The 16,472-nt window shown below is 36.9% G+C and overlaps 1 protein-coding gene across 1 annotated transcript in view; it reads right to left on the reverse strand.

Moving 5' to 3' along the window:
• Positions 1-16,472, reverse strand: part of dpy (fibrillin-like protein dumpy) — a 38,073-nt gene that overhangs the window by 10,766 nt on the left and 10,835 nt on the right. The window contains exons 19-48 of the mRNA XM_018537885.1: positions 16,134-16,460; positions 15,711-16,031; positions 15,080-15,409; positions 14,625-14,927; positions 14,224-14,529; positions 13,818-14,135; positions 13,084-13,416; positions 12,523-12,825; positions 12,055-12,390; positions 11,271-11,576; positions 10,788-11,096; positions 10,395-10,712; positions 9,081-9,404; positions 8,639-8,950; positions 8,169-8,501; positions 7,776-8,072; positions 7,383-7,691; positions 6,984-7,298; positions 6,528-6,854; positions 6,128-6,439; positions 5,701-6,024; positions 5,290-5,595; positions 4,904-5,203; positions 4,380-4,703; positions 3,568-3,894; positions 2,604-2,924; positions 1,886-2,155; positions 1,384-1,572; positions 935-1,288; positions 406-618 (exon numbers count right to left, since the gene is read on the reverse strand). Of these exons, the coding sequence (XP_018393387.1) occupies positions 406-618; positions 935-1,288; positions 1,384-1,572; positions 1,886-2,155; positions 2,604-2,924; positions 3,568-3,894; positions 4,380-4,703; positions 4,904-5,203; positions 5,290-5,595; positions 5,701-6,024; positions 6,128-6,439; positions 6,528-6,854; positions 6,984-7,298; positions 7,383-7,691; positions 7,776-8,072; positions 8,169-8,501; positions 8,639-8,950; positions 9,081-9,404; positions 10,395-10,712; positions 10,788-11,096; positions 11,271-11,576; positions 12,055-12,390; positions 12,523-12,825; positions 13,084-13,416; positions 13,818-14,135; positions 14,224-14,529; positions 14,625-14,927; positions 15,080-15,409; positions 15,711-16,031; positions 16,134-16,460 (9,267 nt within the window). The remainder of the gene's footprint in view (positions 1-405; positions 619-934; positions 1,289-1,383; positions 1,573-1,885; positions 2,156-2,603; positions 2,925-3,567; positions 3,895-4,379; positions 4,704-4,903; positions 5,204-5,289; positions 5,596-5,700; positions 6,025-6,127; positions 6,440-6,527; positions 6,855-6,983; positions 7,299-7,382; positions 7,692-7,775; positions 8,073-8,168; positions 8,502-8,638; positions 8,951-9,080; positions 9,405-10,394; positions 10,713-10,787; positions 11,097-11,270; positions 11,577-12,054; positions 12,391-12,522; positions 12,826-13,083; positions 13,417-13,817; positions 14,136-14,223; positions 14,530-14,624; positions 14,928-15,079; positions 15,410-15,710; positions 16,032-16,133; positions 16,461-16,472) is intronic.

Genomic DNA, 16,472 nt, shown 5'->3' on the forward strand with positions numbered 1-16,472 from the left:
CTTATATATATATATATATATGTATATATATATATATATATATAATTTCGCGTGAACTTATATACTATAATATATGTAGTCCCTCCAAAACTGTGCGCCGAACAATCGTCAGTTTTGAAACGTAATTCTAATAAACTACCGCGATACTATCACGAATTATTAATAAATAATTAATTGATGCTCTTTTGGCATCTTATATCGATGTTAAATTATATTAACTATTATATTAATTATATAATCTGAATACTAAACCTGAAAAATTCTTCTTATTCGTAATTTAGTTATCAATATTTTACCGTATCAATTTTATTTGAAAACTTCTATTATATTTTTTTAAGAATAACTTATTTTATTTTGATGTTTTTCTATATTGATGTATGTATATGTGTGTGGATATAAATCTACCTGGCGCGCAAGCAACGGTGGCATCGCCAGCAAAGTTTGGCAGACATTCGCAGATCATTGTTCTCATCGGTAAAGTATCCACAACGCTACATTTGGCACTAACTATGCATGGTTTCGTTTCCGTACATGGATCTTTACAAATACCATTAAAACATGCCAATTTGCTAGGACAGTCGGCATCGACTTGACATTCGGTCTCTGGTTCTAACAGATCTAAAATAACAATAGATATTAAATATTATCAAATTATAATTAATTATTAATCATTTTGAAAAATTTTCACAACCATCTAATCTAAATTATTATTCGATAAATATACTTCTCAACTTTATTAACAATAATTTAATATTTTAATGACATAAGGCTATATACATGTATAGCGTTATATATACATATACACTCATATTTCTCATTCTATTGAATCCATAATTGCATATATGTAGTAACGATTATTTTTACTTAATTTAATTATGCTTCTAATATCCTTTATAAATATATTTATAAACCTGATATCAAAACAAATTCTCACCCATGAGACATGAAGTGTAAGGATTACCCACGTAACCAGGTGGACATTTACATACTGGTCGATGATTGACAACATTGCACAATGATGGTGGTGGACAATTGCAAGGATTGACGCATCTTAAGTTATGGCAGGCCAAAGATGGAACGCAATCATTGTCACTAGTACACTCAGGTCTTTCGCATATTTCATAAGGATTACCCGTATATCCATCAGGACAATAGCATCGAGTTTTATGATATCCATCAGCGGTACACATTGCATTAATACCGCACTGTGTAACCAGACAGGTATCAATACACTCGTTGTTAATGCAAGATTGAATTAATGAACATTCGCTATCGCTACGACAACCGACTGTAACAAAATATTAATAAAGTTGATGTGAATTATATAACGATAGAAAAATATATATTTACATTACAAATATGCAGTTAATATATTTAACGCACGTTGATGGCAATATTGTTGAGGATATCCAGTATAACCATCATTGCAGACACATATAGCTCTGTGCATTTGCACATGGCAGCGACTATTAAGACCACAAGAATCAAGAGTACACGGATCAACACACTTTTGATTAAAGCAGGTCTTGTCATTTGAGCATTCAGAATTTTGTGTACATTCTGGGATTGGTTCTGCAAAGATATAATTAAAATTTAAATTTGTCATTATACGTACACGATAAAAAACATATTTCTTCATATAAATTTAACTCTAAAAATAATCATTTTTGATATATTAATGCTTTATTAAAATGATTTATTTAGATATTAATAACAGTAATTACATTATTTTATACATAATTTGAATATTTACAAACTAATATAATATATGAGTATTTAAGAAAACATAATAATTATAAATTTTTTAAATTAATTTTTTTTTAAATCTATTTTTCAAAAATATATCTAACATTGCATTGATATATTCTTCTGATGTAAATATTACCTTCAAGAGCTGGAATTGTGCACTGCACTCGTGCATTACCCGTAAATCCAACTGGACATGAACAGATTGGTTTGTGATTAACGGTTTGACAGATAGAATTGATGCCGCACGCGCCGATGCAGGGATCTTTGCATTTCTGCGAGAAGCAGGCTTTATCACGCGGACAGTCTGAATTGATAACGCATTCAGGATAAATGCAAATGGCGACATCATTTCTCACTCTGCACTCGCCATTGTAATTGCAAGGCGATGGACTACAAGGATTGGTTTCTAAAACAAAAATGCGAGTTTCATAATAACACAACAAAACAATCCAAGAATAATATAATATTACAAAATTAAGAAACCGACCGATAACGAGCAAATGATCTTAAACGAATGATATATTTTTATATATAAAATAATAATTGAAAATAATTACTAATCATGCTAGTTTAATCAATTAATTGAATTTACAACGAGCTCACTGGCTGTACGTTTTGATTACACAGTCTTCAATGTTTTTCCAATTTGAATGAAAAATTTATGAAGACTAAGGAGAAAAATTGTAATAATAGTTTAAATTAATACTACTTGTATAATACATTGAAGAAGACTCTTTATCGATCGATTTCTTAATTTTGTAATTTTATAATTTTATCGAGCTTTACTATATAAATTTTGTGTTATAATATATAATATATTTTATACATAAAATCGTAAATTTTTCGATATTTACCGATCTTTGTATAACATTCTTCAAAAGGATTGCCGATCAATGGAGATGGACAGCTGCATAGTGGGCTGTGATTGATCGTCTTACACATTGCCTTGCTACCGCACACATTTTGAGAACAGGGATCTTTGCATTTACTCTGTATGCAAGCTTTATCGCCCGGACAATCCGAACTAAGGACGCACTCCGGATGACAACCAGTTACACTTGTTGGAACACCTTGTAGTCCAGGCAAACATTTGCAAATTGCCGTATTACCAACTTTCTCGCACACAGTATTCGGACCGCACGGTGATGGATAACACGGATCTGTTTCTTTAGTATCTAAACACAATAATAATGATTTAATAACGTCCATCATAAGGATAAAGAAAGGAAGCTTAGGAGATACAGCGTTTAAATCTCTTATGTTCAAAAGATTTCTTTATTCAATTAGAAAACTTAATGATTAAATTATACGTAACATTGCTGTCTGACAAAATTTGACTTCTTTTTTGCAACACAAGTAAGAATATAATAGTCATTTTCGATATACGTTTGTTTGCTAAACACAATTTCATTAGCCAAATTTGACGATCATGTTACAATTTTGAGAAAAAAGGCGATAAAAAGATAAAAACGATATTATTTTTTAAAAGTTGTTATGACATTGGAGCAGAAGCAGCAAAATTTTTTCTAAATTTCATTAGTCACACAAAAGTATCAATGTTAAACTTGAAGATGCATTTTGTTTCGTTTCAGATCTTCAATATGAATGCTGCAACGTCATAAAAATTTTTTAAATCATCGCATTTTTTTACCTCTCTTTAACATTATTTTGCTCAAAATTGCGTTGTGATAGACAAATTTCATCAACGGATTCAATAGGCAAAATATATCGGAAAAAACTATTTACACGTATCGAAAAATGGTGTTGAAAAGTGTATGGTAATTGAAAAGAGAGAAAGTATAGATAGCAAACTTTTACCTTCTACAGGGACTTGACAGAGTGTAAAAGCGTCTCCGATCATTGGCAGTGGGCAAGAACAGATAGGGACGTGATTGGATACGGTACAGGTTGCACCAACGCCGCAAGTACCAGGACAAGGATCTTGACATCTCGTCTTTATACACGATTGCGATTTTGGACAGTCGGTATTCACGAGGCACTCAGGCTGACAGCCTTGATACGGATTCCCTCTATAATTCGGTACGCACTCGCAAATAGCTGTGTCAAATCTCTCGTGGCAATACGCATTTATTCCACACGGTGATGGGCTGCACGGTCTAGATGGTACCGGCGGTGTTGGTATTGCTGAAATAACAACAGAAAATATATAATAATTAATTTCATAGTCATAGTTTATATGGTTTAAAGATTATACATGCAGTATATATTACAATATGTAAATTAAAGTTTTTAAAAATATAGTATTATTTGCATACACATATAAGAACAAAAGTAAATAAATATACATGTATGTTGCATGCAATGTATATGTTTTTTATACATGTAAAAGTGTAACATATACATATATGATACATATATTTAAAGATATTTTGCACGTATCGGTATATGATAGTCGAGTATAGCATTTGAAAAATAATGCAAGATCAATGTGTGAAAAATATTGACATGTGCTGTTCTTTTAAATACATCAATTATGTACAATAATGATATTTACAAGATCTAGAGTTCAAGAAATAAAGTTTTAGAGATCAAAATGCTGATTGACAAGATGTCGAAGTAATTTCCATCAGGTCAGTTTGTACGGGTAAAGGTAGCGGGAATTTTCTTACATATTATCTCAGAGCAAACTGTGAATGGGTCTCCAGTGTATGATTCGGGACAGGTGCATCGGGCTTGGTGCAAAGTGACTTGGCACAGTGCATTGAATCCGCACAATCCAACACACAGATCGGTACACTTCTGCTTAATGCATGCTCGATTGGTGGGACATTCGCTGTTTACATGGCATTCGGGTCTACAATTGGGTGGAGATCCTATAAAGGTGGACAAACAGGAACAGGAGGGTGTGTTATCGGCGGATACCGCGCACTGCGAGTTCAATCCACATGGCGAAGGGTAACACGGGTCCCTGGTGGGTTCTACGTCCGGTGTTGCTGATGATAAAAAAAGAAATTCATTATTTGTTTCAAAGTTAAAGAAAAGACATCTCAAATACAACAATGCAAACACAATCAAAGAGTAATCAAGAAGACATCCAAAAGACACATTCGTCCTTCTTATGTCAAATTTTAGACGCCTATACAATATCTCTTAAATGTTTGTATTATTTGGAACATCCTGGGTAGTTACTTACTTATAGGAAAACAGTTGATAAACGGGTCACCGGAATGCTGAACGGGGCATCTGCAAATTGGATTATGATTTCGCACGACGCATAGCGCTTTCTGGCCACAAGCGTTTTCACAAGGATTGCGACATCTCATGTTCACGCAAGCCTTGCTCTGCTCGCAATCGGTGCTAACGAGACACTCGAGTCTACAACTTGGCGGAATACCGAAGTAACCAGGTAGACAAGAACATGAGGCTTGATCTCCAAATTCACGGCAAACACTGTTAGGTCCGCAAGGGGAGGGCTCGCATGGTTTGACGCGTGCTATCGAGACGTAAGGTGGTAAAATTAATTGGCTCTTTTTCAATGGCAGAACTCCTCAGAGAATAAATAAAAATAGAGAGACTCACATTGCACACGTTTACAGAGAGTGAACGGATCGCCTTCATAATCCTTGACACAGCTACAAGTGGATACATGATTGATGACCGCGCATTCCGCATTCTGGCCGCAAATTCCGATGCAGGGATCCACGCACTTGTTATTCGCGCAAGCTCTATTGAATGGACAATCAGAATTCTGCACGCACTCTGGCCGACATTCCCGATATGGATCACCACGATATTCAGGTATACAATTGCAAATTCCATTACGGCACTCGGCATTGAGTCCGCATGGCGACGGATTACATGGGTCTGATGTTACTGTAGGAATTTCTATCGGAATCGAAAGACGCAAGTGTAAAGAATAATTGTTTTATACTATTAGTTTATATATAGAAAAAAAAAAAGAATTTATAAATGGGCAACAAAAGTTCTTACGCATGGGCGCCAAATAACAGTTGCTGAAGGGATCGCCTGTGTATCCCTCGAGACATGTACAAATCGGGGTATGCTTGATTACAATGCACAAGGCGTTAAAACCACAGGATCCAGGACAGGGGTCTCTGCATTTTTCTCTAATGCAAGCTTTATTACTAGTGCAATCAGAGTTAATTGAACATTCGGTACGGCAATAAGGTGGTGATCCGATGTAATTAGGCATACACATGCAAAACGGATAGCCTCCCCTGTCTTGACATGTGGAGAACGGCCCACAAGGCGATGGGACGCAAGGATTTACTTGTAGTGTTGATACAGGCATCACTGGAATAAAATTATATATAACAATCTCCCCCCGTGCGTATACAAGATTGTCTTTTGCTGACGCGATGCGATGTTCTTACAGTGAACTTTTTTCGGAACTTACAGGGTGTATCGAAACACTTGACGAAGGGATCTCCAATCTGACTGGTTCCGCAACTGCAGAATGGACTGTGGGACAAGGTATCGCACTTAGCGTTAATACCGCATACGCCAGGGCATGGATCAACGCATTTCTGATTAACACACGCTCGATTTATAGGGCATTCTGTGCTAACGATACATTCGGATCTGCAATCAGGGGGGATTCCTTGATAAGTGGGCAGGCACGAACAACTAGCTTTTCCATTTACATTGAGGCATCGACTATTCGGACCGCACGGTGACAATTGACAAGGGTCGCCTACAGGTACCGGAGCTATGCAAAATTGATAAAAAAAAAAAAATGAAATAACATGTTTCGGTAAATAATTGATAACAACGGATAAATGTTTGAATCCACTTACGAGTTTCTTGCATGAGCTCGCAGTATCTGAATGGATCTCCGGTATATCTCGATTGGCAGCTACATGCCGGTATGTGGTTGATGACTTCGCAAATCGCATTGACACCACATGTTCCTGGGCAAGGGTCCTGACACCTGTTTCTTATGCAAGCTCGGTTGGATGTACAGTCAGAATTGATTACACACTCGGGTCTACAACCTTCGTACGGATTTCCGTAGAAATCGGGCAGGCAAGTACAGGAAACTGAGCCAGAAATTTCACGACACATAGCATTCGCGCCACATGGTGACGGCTGGCACGGATTTAATGGAACTAACGGTGTATCGACTAAAATAGAGGGCCATAGATTGTTTAACAATTATTAAACATAAATAGTACATATGTTAAACGTAATTTATAATAAAAATCACGTAACGCATATATTTCATATAGTTGATGTATTTCTTCAAAACTTACTCGGTCGGGGATTGCACTGGATAAATGGATCACCGGTAAAGTCACCGGCGCAAATACACATCGGGGTGTGACTAACAGTTCTACATTCAGCATTTCTGCCACATGATCCCGGACAAGGGTCACGGCATTTCTGGTTAATGCAAGCTTGTTGACTAGGGCATTCACTGTTACTAACACATTCCGGTCTACATCTAGGCGGAGTGCCGATAAATTGGGGCAAGCATGAGCACGATGGAGCGCCATTGAGGACTCGACATATCGTATTCGGACCGCAAGGTGAAGGTTGACAGGGATCAACCGGTTGTAGTTCTTCTGCTGCAATGTTTAAGGTGTTACAAATGTCTTGACATAATATAAATTATATATGACAATAAGTTTCTAGTGTCATAAAATTCTTACGTTGACGAATACATTGAATGAATGGATCTCCCGTGTACAAAGACGGGCAACTGCATATAGGGTTGTGATTCACGACGGTACATTGTGCGATTAATCCACAAGCACCGAGGCATGGATCAATGCATTTTTGATTGCTGCAGGCTCTGTTGCGGGCGCAGTCGGCACTTATGAGACATTCTGGTCTACAGGATGGTGGAGTGCCTCTAAAGCCGGCAATGCACGCGCAAATGGCTTGATTATTTGACACACGACAATGGCTATTTGGACCGCACGGGGACGGATTGCACGGTTGTTCCACAATGGATGAATCTATTTAATAATAATTATTTCACTCTTACATTAGGGAATATTCTCGAAACGAATACTCTCATCGCGCTTGAGAGCCGTACAAACCTTGAATAGATGTACACGATACGAATGCGCTACCAGTCATATTTCTTGGGCAACTACACATGGGCAAATGATTAACAACAATGCATTCTGCGTTAACGCCACATGTTCCGATGCACGGATCGCGACATTTGTGGAGCATGCATGCTTTATCGCGGGGACAATCGGTGTTAATCACACATTCTGGTCGACAGCTGACATAAGGATCTCCAAAGTATTCAGATATACATGTACAAACTCCGTTGTTACATTGTGCGTTTTGACCGCACGGTGATGGATTGCATCGGTCTGGGGGAAGTACTGAAATGTGCACAGATCAAATTGCAGCGATTTAGAATAATAATATGATTGCTCTACAATAATATACATAACATGACGGAAACTCAAGTTTCTTACGAGGTATCTGAGGTAAAACGTTGCAACTGATGAAGGGATCGCCCGTATAGCCTTCAGAACATACACAAGATGGTGTATGATTAATAACAGAACAACGCGCTAAGAAACCACACGATCCTGGACAAGGATCTCTACATTTTTCTCTGATGCAAGCTCTATTAGCGAGACAATCCGAATTTATTGAACACTCTGGTCGGCAATTAGGTGGAACACCCACGTAATTCTGCATGCAGCTGCACGCTGGTGCATCACCGATGACTCTGCATAAAGCATTGGGGCCGCAAGGTGAGGGCAAGCATGGATCCTTTAGATATTGGTCTTCTGGTTTTGAAACTAAGGAAAAGTATAAGTAATTAGCATTCTTAGTGCACGTAAAAATAGATAGCATTAATGAAAAATTAATAAAATCAACTTAATTTTAACAAATTTAAAAATTTTATAAAAAGACTATCATGTCCTATAGAACATACTTGCCACCGCGAAGCAATAGATGAAGGGATCGCCTGTATAGCCATTTGCACAGACACAAATAGGACTGTGATGTACGACTTTGCATTGAGCATCGCGACCACAAGTGCCGATGCATGGATCAACACATTTTTGATTAACACATGCTCGATTCGAGCCACATTCTGAATTTACTAAACATTCCGGTCTACAATTTGGTGGAGTTCCAATAAACTGGGGCAAGCAGGAACAGATAGATTGACCATTATTATTGATACATTGACTGTTAGGGCCACAAGGAGAAGGCTCGCATGGTTGACGCTTCTCATCGGGAACTATAATAACATAATACTTAAAGTATCACCTTTATATATACGTATATATGCAATTTTCTCTATCACTTTTCTTATATGTATGCTATTTTGTATGTATATTAATTTCTTACACTTGTATAACGTTACTTACTGCTGACAGTCTGATAAATGCAGTTTATGTACGGATTGCCAGTGTAACTAGGGATACAAGTACAAATGGGAATATTGTTAACGACTTGGCAATTGGTATTTGTACCACACGAACCAGGACATGGATTCTGACATTTCGATCCAATGCAAGCTAAATGTGCGGGACAATCTGACGAAATGGTACATTCGGGACGGCATCCTTCATAGGGATTTCCAATATATTCAGGCAAACATGTACAAGAACCGACGCCGTTTTGTTCTCTACATACGGCATTTGTTCCACAAGGAGATGGTTGACAAGGTTGTCTTGGTGCCGGTGGTTCGCCTAAAAAAACATAATTTTATCCTATCCATAACATCAACGCCTAAATTAATACGTTCTTAATTAATAGAACTCTATCGATTGAGTTTTATAGCCTTAATATTACTATAATAATCAAAATGTAACGTTAAAAAGAATTATTATTAAAAAACAACAATCAATGTACGACCTTTACGAGCAATAATTAGATCTTAAAAATTAACAAATCATAATATTCATATTTAATATAATTTTACAAAGACATCATACATGCATTTCATACATCAATTTCAAACGTTTCGGCTACACAGAGCCTTCATCAGTGAATTACAATAGTCTCAAATTAAATGGAACCCTAATTTTCGATAACAGTTAAATAATGTATAACCTTCTCTATTGGTGTCCTTCTTCTTTTCAATCCACAATAGTCTCAACATCAATATAGTCATATTAAAATCCAAGTGTTGATTACATTGTTGTCATGAGATACTTCAACATGTTAATTGACGTTGCTCTTTTTCTTTTTAATTTGGAAGCTTTTAAAATAATGGACAATATTTTGACATAATTGAATTTCTCGCATTTAAACGATCAAATTCTAACACTTGGATTTTAATATGACTATATTGATGTTGAGACTATTGTGGATTGAAAAGAAGGACACCAATAGAGAAGATTATACATTATTTAACTGTTATCGAAAATTAGGGTTCCATTTAATTTGAGACTATTGTAATTCACTGATGAAGGCTCTGTGTAACCGAAACGTTTGAAATTGATGTATGAAATGCATGTGTGATGTCTTTGTAAAATTATATTAAATATGAATATTATGATTTGTTAATTTTTAAGATCTAATTATTGCTCGTAAAGGTCGTACATTGATCGTTGTTTTTTAAAATTTTTCGAGCGTGATATTATTAGAATTATTATTGATAACAATGAACACAATGCTATTCGCTTAATAAGGCGTTCATAAAAAAAAACTTAGAAATCAAGTCTATTTGAACTTACTGGGCATGATTATGCATTGAACAAATGGATCGCCTGTATAACCGATGCGGCACGTGCAGGTGGGCACATGATTAACGACGTAGCAATTGGCCAGAGAATGACAAGATCCAGGACACGGGTCTCTACATTTTCGATTAATACATGCCATTTGACTTGGACATTCGCTGTTACTAATGCACTCCGGTCTACAATTTGGTGGTGTTCCAATGAACTCTATCATGCAAGAACACGATGGAGTATCATTGATGACTTGGCACTGAGAATTAGGACCACAAGGCGATGGTTGGCACGGGTTTATCGGTTTTGGAATATCCTCCGCTTTATGATAAAAAGATACAAATTGTTATATGTTTGATAAACGTGCGTCTAGTGTTTTAAGTAATAGAAACCTACGTCTTGGTACACAACGTATAAACGGATCGCCAGTAAATACAGGAGGACAGGTGCAAACTGGATTATGATTCAACACTTGGCAACGAGCGGATATACCACACGCACCAAGGCAAGGATTGCCGCATTTCATGTTGATGCAAGCTTCGTTCAGTGCGCAATCAGTATTAACTATGCATTCGGGTCGGCAAGCTGGCGGATTTCCTATGAATCCAGCTATACACGTACATACTGCTTGATTATTAAAGCTTTGGCATCGACTATTTGGACCGCAAGGCAATGAGTTACATGGATTCTCAATAACAGTTTGATCTGCAAAAGCAATTATTGTCAAAATCGTTTTTTTTTTTCAAAACATCTTTAAGCAAATTAAATTTTTTACGACAAAATAATTCCTGTGTGTGTTTGTGTGTGTGTGTGTGTAACAGGAATCTTTAGTTAATAATTGTCCCTAGTATGCAAAATACGATTGTCAATCAATTTTACCTTGAATGACCGGATAGCACGCAGCAAATGCATTGCCGGACATTCCATCTGGACAGGCACACATTGGAGTGTGATTTATGACTGTGCACTTTGCGTTTTGGCCGCAAACTCCAATGCACGGATCAAAACACTTGTTACGAACGCACGCTTTGTCTAATGGACAATCTGGATTTTGTACACATTCGGGTCGACATGCGGTGTAAGGATCACCGCGGTATTCAGACATACAAGTGCAAGCGCCGTCGCGACATACCGCGTTAGTTCCGCACGGGGACGGATTACAAAGATCTTGCGGTATAGGTGCAGCTGCAAATGTCATTGTCCATTTCAAATGAACATTTTTACTTTCAAAGGTCTCACAATACGGAACATATCTTTTCAGTTTCATGTTTTGAAATTTTTTAGTATACTGTTATTTTGTAATAATCATTCTCACACAGATTAAAAATATTTAAAACAACTAATATAGAGAAATAGGGCAATGAGCCCCAATGAATTAAGTTAAAAATCTGTTTAAATTAATTTAATATATTGCGAAGAATATCACGTAATTGGCGTTTTTTAAGAAAAATATTTAATGTATTAATTCATTATAATAAATTTGTAACTGATATTAGTTCTTCACAATATGCTTAAATTATAAATTAAATATTTAAAATTTACTTAAAAAATTTTATTAAACAATTAATTATAAAAACTTGCATTTAACTTTATTCTTAATTCTTCTTTTATCAAACATGTAAATGAAACATATGTTCGTAGTATAATGAAGATAAATGCTTACGAGCAGGTTCCGGAAAGCAATTAGCAAATGCATCTCCAGTGTAACCTTTCGGACAGAGACAGACCGCCATGTGATTAACTACGAGGCATTGAGCACCGATACCACACGAGCCAAGGCACGGGTCTCTGCATTTTTGTCTCAAGCAAGCTTGATTATTGTTGCATTCAGAATCAACAGTACATTCTGGCCGACAATTTGGAGGGCTACCAATGTAATTTTCCAGGCACGTGCACGTCGGCACGCCCGCGTAGCCGCTATTGCGACAAGTGGCAAATGGACCGCAAGGGGATGGAACGCACGGATTTGTTGGCGTTTGAACAGTATCTTTGTCTATAACTGTAAACAAATAATTTTTTCAAATATCATACTTCACATACTTCAAAAAACGTACGCTTTCTTAATTCAAATCAAATTTTATACAACATGAATGCAACGACTCTTTAAACAAGTATCTTACAGCGTACTTACGCGTTTGGAAACACGTTACAAAAGGATCGCCGGTAAAACCTTGATTACAACTGCAAATCGGACTATGATTAATCACTTCACATCTCGCGTTAATGCCACAAATTCCGGGGCATGGATCAACGCATTTACGATTTTTGCAAGCACGATTTACGGAACAATCGGAACTGACAGTACACTCCGCACGACAATTCGGCGGGGTTCCGATAAATGTGGGTAAGCAAGAACACACCGCTTGACCATTTAATTCACGACACTGACTATTAAGTCCACAAGGAGAAGAGCTGCATGGATTAACTTCTAATGCTAAAAATAGAAGATTGCAAGTTAATTTATAAAATTACAAAAATTTCACATGATTAACATAAATGTAATCACACAAACTGTTAAAAATTATTGATTTTTAACTTGTACTGATAATGAATTGTTATAAAATTCTATAGATGCTACAATATTGTAATTATATAATTTTGGATAAATTAAAGGTTTCGAAAATATTCCGATAAATCGAAAATTAATTATCAGATTTGATTAAACTGCGTCTTCTAAGAACTTAGCACTTACACGTATCTTGTACAATTGTGTTACATAAGACGAACGGATTGCCACTGTATCCAGGTTGACACGTGCACAACGGAGCATGATTCACTACTTGGCAAATAGCATTATATCCGCAAAAACCTGGACAAGGATTCTGACACTTCGATCCGACGCATGCTCGATCCGCGGTGCAATCGGAGTTTATCGTACACTCGGGTCGACAACCTTCATATGGATTGCCTATATAATCTGATAGACACGTGCAAGAAGCAACGCCATTCGATTCGCGGCACACCGCGTTAAACCCACATGGTGACGGAATACAAGGTGTTGGTTTTACAACATTTATAGCGTCGCCTATAAAAGATATCAAATTTATTTCTTGTTCTTAAGACAATGTCAATCGTTCTGATAAATTATAAACGATCATCCTAGAAAATCACCGAATGTATTTTCGATCGCAGATACTGAAAATTTAATAAAATAATTGCCATAATAGTAAAGCATTGAATTTGAATCATAAGCATTAAAGCTATAATAAGCAATAAAATAATATACATAAATATATATAAATAATAATAAAACATAATATAATATGTTATTTTTTACTTAAATTAAACTTGATCTTAACTCGATTTGGATAAAAATTTAATTAAATCACCATTTAATGTCAAAAAACATTTGTCATAATATCGACAATCAGAAATGCATTCTATGATTCTAAAGTACTTTAGACAATACATAATTATTGCACTTACTTTGCTTGGGATTACATAGTATAAACGGATCTCCTTCAAATCCGACAAGGCAAACGCACATAGGTGTATGACTTATTACTCGGCAATCAGAATTAATACCGCAGGAGCCCGGGCATGGATCGCGACACTTCTGATTGATGCATGCTAGCTGTGTGGAACATTCACTATTGCTAACGCATTCGGGTCTACAATGCGGTGGGACGCCAATAAACTCTGGCAAGCACGAGCAGAAGTATGCATCGTTTACAACTTCGCATTTACTGTTAAGTCCACACGGAGATGGAACGCAGGGGTTAATGGGCGTTGGAGATTCTATCGCTGTTAGGAAAAAATAAAGAATATAATATTTTCTTCATGATAAATACCTCCATTATTACTTATCAATTGTTGCTTTTAAATTACTCACGTCTTGGGATACACTGAGTGAAGGGATCTCCAGTTAATTCGGAGGAACAAGAACAAATCGGATTGTGATTAACTACAGTGCATTGAGCTCTGATGCCGCACGTTCCAGGGCAGGGATCTATGCATTTTTGATTATTGCAGGCCCTGTTAGCAAGGCAGTCGGAACTAATAATGCATTCGGCTCGGCAATTAGGTGGTGCGTCCAAGTATCCAGGGAGACACGAACAGACAGCTTGTTCCTTTATCTTTCGGCACTGACTATTCGGACCACAGGGTGATGGGTTACATGGATCTTTTAATACCATGTCTGTTTAAATATTAAAAAAAGAATAAAATTACAAGAGGGAATATAATTATGAATAATTTATGACACGTTCTGAGAGTAATTGCTCAATTAAGTACCATCTATTGGGGAACACTGCACAAATGCGTTACCGGACATTCTCTGTGCACAAGTGCAAACTGGTACATGATTTACGACAGAACATAACGCATTGACACCGCAAATTCCAAGACCACACGGGTCCTGACATTTATTCTTAATGCAAGCCCGATCTCTCGAGCAGTCTGAATTTAGGATGCATTCTGGACGGCATCCGAAGTTTGGATTTCCTTGATACTCGGGAAGGCAACTGCAAACACCGTTAAAGCATTGCGTATTCGCACCGCAATTTAAGCACGGATTTGTCGGTTTGAGTGTCGTATCTGAAGAATGAATTTTAACACTTACAATTAGTTTGCGATAAAGCTTATTGTGAGTTGGAGATATTTTCTACACTCTAAATATCGTAAAGAAATATTCTCAGGCTTGTCTATTACTATTAATGATATTACAAATATTCTTCTAATTGTCTTACCTTCCTCGGGAATGGGTCTACACGTTACAAATGGATCCCCAGTGAATCCACTGGAGCAAGAACATGTGGGTGTATGACGAATGACGTTACAAATTGCTCCTACTCCACAAACTCCGTCGCAAGGATTTCGACACTTTCTCTGTATACACGCTTGATTAGTCGGGCATTCTGGATTAACTGAACATTCGGGTCTGCAATTGGGTGGCGTTCCTGTATATGTTGACAAACAAGCACAAGATGCTTGACCGTTAATGTCACGGCATTCTGAATAAGGTCCGCAAGGTGAAGGTGCGCAAGGGTTCACAAGTGGACGAGGTTCTTCATCTTTAGCTATGGGCATATAAATATATATTATACGCTTTTCTTTAAATATTTTTGATAACATATTTCAATACGATTTTTCCAATCATCAAAACGACAGAAAAGTAAAAGAAATATCTCGTGTAATACGTAAAAAGTTACATAAAAATTTATTTCATTTAAAAAAAAATACGCAAAGAGCAAAACGAAATTTTTCTCTTTAAAGAGGAATATTTAGAATTTAAGAAAATATTTATTCGATCTCTTAATGACTGACTTATACCACTTTATAATTCGATTTACGAGACTTTCTGTTTTCATTTATTCTTACATGGCATTTCAAAGCAGGCAACGAATGGATCACCGGTAAAACTAGGTGGGCACGAGCAAATGGGATTATGATTAATTGTTTCGCATCTTGCGTTGGTACCGCACAATGTATGACAAGGGTCGATACATTTATATGAGATGCATGCTAGATTAAAAGCGCATTCAGCACTAACAGTGCACTCAGCACGACAATTTGGTGGATTAGCTATCCATTGGAAATCAGGTAAACAAGTGCAGACGCTTGTATTATCCACAACGCGACACAAGCTGTTCGGTCCACATGGCGACGGTTCGCAAGGATTACTGACAGCACTTTCTCCTTCTAAAAATTGCATTGTTTCACGAATTAATCACAATTTGTAATTGATTTAATAAACTGAATTGCAACTAACGACAAGTTTATTTAGACACAATGTAATCATACCTATTTCTATCGGAGTGCAATATGAAAAGGCATCGCCGGTATATCTAGGATAACAATTGCATACTGGCAAATGGTTAACAACCTGGCATAACGCATTGCGCCCACATGATCCCGGGCATGGATCTCTACATTTTATATTTACACAAGCTAAGTTGGCAGGGCAATCCGAATTTAAGACACATTCCGGCCTGCATCCTTCGTACGGATTGCCGGTGTAATTCGGCAAGCACATACACGAACCGGCACCATTGAATTCCTTGCATACTGCATTAGAACCGCAAGGAGAGGGATTACAAGGATCAATTGGTACAGGCGGCAATGGTGTGGCTAAAAAATTAC

This window comes from Cyphomyrmex costatus, unplaced genomic scaffold, assembly GCF_001594065.2.
Source record: "Cyphomyrmex costatus isolate MS0001 unplaced genomic scaffold, Ccosl1.0 scaffold187, whole genome shotgun sequence".
NCBI lineage: Eukaryota > Metazoa > Arthropoda > Insecta > Hymenoptera > Formicidae > Cyphomyrmex > Cyphomyrmex costatus.